Genomic DNA, 5,000 nt, shown 5'->3' with positions numbered 1-5,000 from the left:
GGTTTACAAAACGACAAAAAAACACAAACAAAAAAAAAAAAAGCAATGACATGATCAAAAATAGAAAGAAAGTCCAGAGAGTTCTAACTGGAACTGCTTTTAAAAAACTAGGGGAAAAAATTCTAAGGGAGGGAGTTTGGTAATAAAGCAGGCAGGCAAAGGTTTGCATAAACATTCAAGAAGAAATATGTTGTTTCTATATTTAAAAAAAAATGCCATTAAAACAAAAATGCTATTATTCACATGCTCCCGGTGTACAGTCCAATCTGAAAAATAAGGTGGATTTGTTTTTTATTAGTAAGCAAAAAGTGCAAAGAGATTCGCTGCATTATCGGCTGAGGGAAAGACAGAGAGGGAGAATCTTCAGAAACCCACGGAGGTATCAGAAGAGAGGTGAAAGACCAAAAAAAAAAAAGGAGGCAATATCATCTCTCCACCATGTCAACTGCACTGCCGAGGCTGTGTGATTCCAACCCTAAAAAAAAGAAGAAAAAAAGAAGAAAAAAAGAAAAGAAAAAGAAAAGAAAAGGAGAAGAACACAGACTAAGCCAGAGTGTGGAAAAAAAAGTGTGTCTTGAAAAGAGAAGCGCCAATTAAAAAAAGAAAAAAAAAAACTGACGAGGAAAAGAATATTTGGGGGGGGGTCTTCTTCACCAGCAGACTGCAGGGAAACAGTCTGTGTCTTTTGAAAAGTCCCCCCCCCCCCAAAAAAAAAAAAAACTGACGAGAAAAGAATATTTTGGGGGGGGGGGGGTCTTCTTCTTCACCAGCAGACTGCAGGGAAACAGTCTGTGTCTTTTGAAAAGTCCCCCCCCCAAAAAAAAAAAAAAAAAAAGACGAGAAAAGAATATTTGGGGGGGGGGGTCTTCTTCTTCACCAGCAGACTGCAGGGAAACAGTCTGTGTCTTTTGAAAAGTCCCCCCCCCCCCCCCAAAAAAAAAAAACAACTGACGAGAAAAGAATATTTGGGGGGGGGTCTTCTTCTTCACCAGCAGACTGCAGGGAAACAGTCTGTGTCTTTTGAAAAGTCCCCCCCCCAAAAAAAAAAAAAAAAACTGAATTCAAGTGAAAGCTTGTGATACAGCACCACACGCAACTTACTGCAAAGGCACAAACGTTGTCAGGTTCCTTTGAACAAGTCAGCTCTATTTAAGACCTTCCAAACAGGGCTCGGGTGTTCACATCTGCCTTATTCTACATTCTTAAAAAACTTCCCTGAGATTCTACATGCACAAACTGTTCACTTTTTCCATGGGGAGAAAAAAAAAAGATAAATTCATTCTAAAAAGAGCTATTTTTTTATCCTGCGTGGAAAAAAAGGGGTTTATAAACCTGTTATTTAATCAACATGTTGTAGCCATTTTGTGAATTAATAACTTTGTGTTTCGTAAATATATCTGAATATTAATATTATTTATGCACCTATGTACCTGTTTGTGCTAAGTTGGAAAAATGACATTCTAGGTGAAAGTTTATGCTTGTACTTACGGTAGAGCCAGGGCACATTTACGTCACCGTGGGAAAAACCCGGGAGAATGGATTTGGAAGTTTGTTTTTGGTAAATGCGGATTGAGCGACGATGGTTGAAAACGATTTTTTGACCACTTTTGATTCACTTCATTTCCCTTTATATTACAAATCTAAGTTATTTTCGTTTTCTTTTATGTGTTATTGGAATTATCAAGTCTTTTTGGTTGACATCTTTTGTTTCAATAAATGGAATTTCATTGATTTAAAGAAGGACTCGAAAGTGCGTTCAAAACAGCTACCTGCTCATTCATTCCACGGTCTTAATTTGGAAAAGCGAAACATGGAAAGGCCGAGACACAACATTTAAAAAAAAAGGAGAAATCAAACACAAGTGTAGTGAATCATAGACATTCACCATAAAGTCTTAGGATTACAACGCGTGACAGATGTACTTAGTAAATATGAGAAGGCGAAAGAGAGATCGAAAAAGAGAAAGATTAACAGTTGATTAGCGAAGTGAGACAGATGTGAAGAAGAGAGAGGAAGGAGAGAAAGGTATGGATAAATGAATGAGTGAGTGAATGAATGAACGTGGTTAGCTCCGGTCTCTTACCTCGAACTGGAGCTCCCCCTGCATGTGTGGGGATGGATGCAAATGAGAGATTAAAGAGAAGAAGAGTTAGTAGAGAGAGAAAGAGAGAGACAGAGAGAGAGAGAGAGAGAGAGAGAGAGAAAGAGAGAGAGAGAAGCAAAGCAGGAGATGGCTGAGGGAGGACAGCCACTTTAAACATTCAGCATTATCAGGGAACAAGTTTATCAAGGAGAACAAGAGAGAGAGAGAGAGAGAAAAGAGGAAGAAAAAGAGGAGAGCGATATGTAGGTATCATAAATGTCAGGAAGGGACTTTGAGTGCGATTTTGTGAGTGACAGAGTGAGTGAGGAGTGAGTGAGAGAGATAAAGAGAAGGAGAGATAGAGACTCAGAGAGAGAGAGAGAGAGAGAGAGAGAGAGAGAAAGAGAGCGATCAGTGCCACATGTTAAAAGGAGAACGCTTGGGTGAAGGTTACTAATTCTACGTGATAGGAGTGCTGTGACACAGGGGAGTGAGTGTGTGACACAAGGCTGTTTTACTGTGTGTGGAATGTTATCAGTGAGTAACTACTGACATGCATTTTTACCACTGAGTATTAGTGTGTGTCAGAGTGTGTGAGAGAGAGTGTGTGTGTGTGTGTGTGAGTGTGTGTCTGGGAGAGAGAGAGTGTGCAGAAATGTGGCTTGTGCCTCAGTGTTGCAAACTTACCAAAGGACTCTGTAGATTAAAACAGAAAGAAGAGAAACAGTACAGAAATTACATTCTTTTAGAAGCGTTCAGAAACAGCACTGTGTTGCTGAATGGTGGGTTTGGAAGATAAGAAGCCAGTGAGAGGAGGAAGTCTTCTTAGACTCAGATCAAAACAGGTCGAGACAGTTTTTGCAAACACACAGGCACACATGTGCCCACACACACACACACGCACACAGGCGCCCACACGCACACACACACGCACAGGCACAGGCACACATACACACACACACACACGCACACAGGCGCCCACACACACACACACACGCACAGGCACACACACACACACACACACACGCACACAGGCGCCCACACACACACACACACACACACACACACGCACACAGGCGCCCACACACACACACACACACGCACATACGTGCCCACACACACACATACAGGCACACACACACACTCACACACACGCGCCCACACACACACATACAGGCACACACACACACACACACACACACACACCACACACACACGCACACGCACAGGCACAGGCACACATACACACACACGCACACAGGCACACAGGCACACACGCGCCCACACACACACATACAGGCACACACGCACACTCACACACACACGCCCACACACACACATACAGGCACACACGCACACTCACACACACGCGCCCACACACACACATACAGGCACACACGCACACTCACACACACGCGCCCACACACACACAAGCACAGGCACACTCACACACACACACTTGTTCACAAGTTCGTAGGAGAAACCGGCGTGTAGCTGTTATAGTGAATTACCTGAGCGTAGCTGCTTGATGCGGCCCTGGGTACTGGTGTCGATGGGCAGGAAGTCTTTAAACCAGCTGATCTCCGGGTCAGGGTTGCCGCTGGCAGCACACAGCATGGTGGCCGTGCGAGATCCCTCCACAACCTTCAGCTGAGGACCCATGTCTATAGAGGGAAAGCCTCCCGGCAACTGGTCCTCTACAACGACATATGGATAACACGTTAGACTGTTACATTTATGTTATACACACATGGGCGAACACACGCACGCACACACACACATACACGTGCACGCGTGCAAAAGCCATACACACATAAAATTTTGGAAAAAAAAATAATCAGACATTTAAAATGAAAATCCAGTCTACAGAACGAGAGGTAGTTGTTATCATTTGCACTTTATTGTTAAAACATCTGCATTTTAATTCATTCATTCATTCATTCATTTCTTTCTCTGTGGATAATGTATGGTATATATATATATTTTTTGTATGTACCACGTAGAACAGTGAGGCGTGTGGAGGCGCTGATCTCTTCCGCCTCATTAGAGGCCACACACTCATAAACGGCTTCATCTCGCGGCGTTTGCAACGGCTGAACCCTAAACACTGAGCCCGAGCCGTCCTCGAAATCTATCACCTGCAAACACGAAAACACCGAGCGCTTTACACAAGAGGCTGAGAGAACGTGTGTGCATGTGTGTGTGTGTGTGTGTGTGTGTGCTGGGGCCGTGTTTTTGTGTGTGAGACAGAAAGAGAGAGAGAGAGAGAGAGAGAGAGAGAGAGAGGGAGAGAGAGAGAGAGAGCGCAAGTGTTTCAGGGTTAGTACCTCAAATCTCTGGTTCCTGACTTTCTTGCCCTTTCTGCTCCAGACAATTTTGGGCTGAGGGTCTCCGGTCGCCTGACAGACGAAAGAGGCCACACCTCCTTGCACACCTATCTGGTCTGTCGGGGTCCTAATGAATTTGGGCGGTGCTAACAAAAGCCAGCGAGGGAAAGAGAGAAAGAGAACGGGTCAGAAGATAACTCTCTTTTGTATTTTGGCTTGCGCGAACCATTAGTAGCTTCTTGTCAGGTGAACACAGCCTTGTTTTTCCATTACGGTTTTGACATCTGGATCTTCTGTGTGTAGTGTGCTAACAAATGAGCCAGTATAATTAGCTCTGTGTCCTTAAGGTCCAGTGTGCATCTGTTTCCCCCTCTCCCCGTTTTCCCTCTGTAAACCTCTCCATCTCTGTCTCTTTCTGAGAAACAGGGCTACCAACTCGACATTCTGCATTTACATCTTTTGAGTCTCTAATTTCCTGTTAATCGGTTCACCAACAACACTACAGCTTTGCTCCAGTTCACTGTGTGTGTGTGTGTGTGTGTGTGTGTGTGCGCGTGTGTTCATCCCATATGACTCATGATGAGATGCCT

General features: G+C 43.9%; 1 protein-coding gene across 1 annotated transcript in view; it reads right to left on the bottom strand.

Annotated features, from left to right (window-relative positions):
• Nucleotides 1–5,000, bottom strand: part of LOC115828363 (receptor-type tyrosine-protein phosphatase delta-like) — a 12,066-nt gene that overhangs the window by 6,343 nt on the left and 723 nt on the right. The window contains exons 2-4 of the mRNA XM_030792320.1: nucleotides 4,411–4,556; nucleotides 4,080–4,221; nucleotides 3,595–3,780 (exon numbers count right to left, since the gene is read on the bottom strand). Coding sequence (XP_030648180.1) covers nucleotides 3,595–3,780; nucleotides 4,080–4,221; nucleotides 4,411–4,556 — 474 coding nt within the window. The remainder of the gene's footprint in view (nucleotides 1–3,594; nucleotides 3,781–4,079; nucleotides 4,222–4,410; nucleotides 4,557–5,000) is intronic.

Source organism: Chanos chanos, chromosome 15 (genome assembly GCF_902362185.1).
Source record: "Chanos chanos chromosome 15, fChaCha1.1, whole genome shotgun sequence".
NCBI lineage: Eukaryota > Metazoa > Chordata > Actinopteri > Gonorynchiformes > Chanidae > Chanos > Chanos chanos.
Note: the sequence above shows the minus strand (reverse complement) of the source record. Positions and strands in the feature narration are given on the sequence as shown.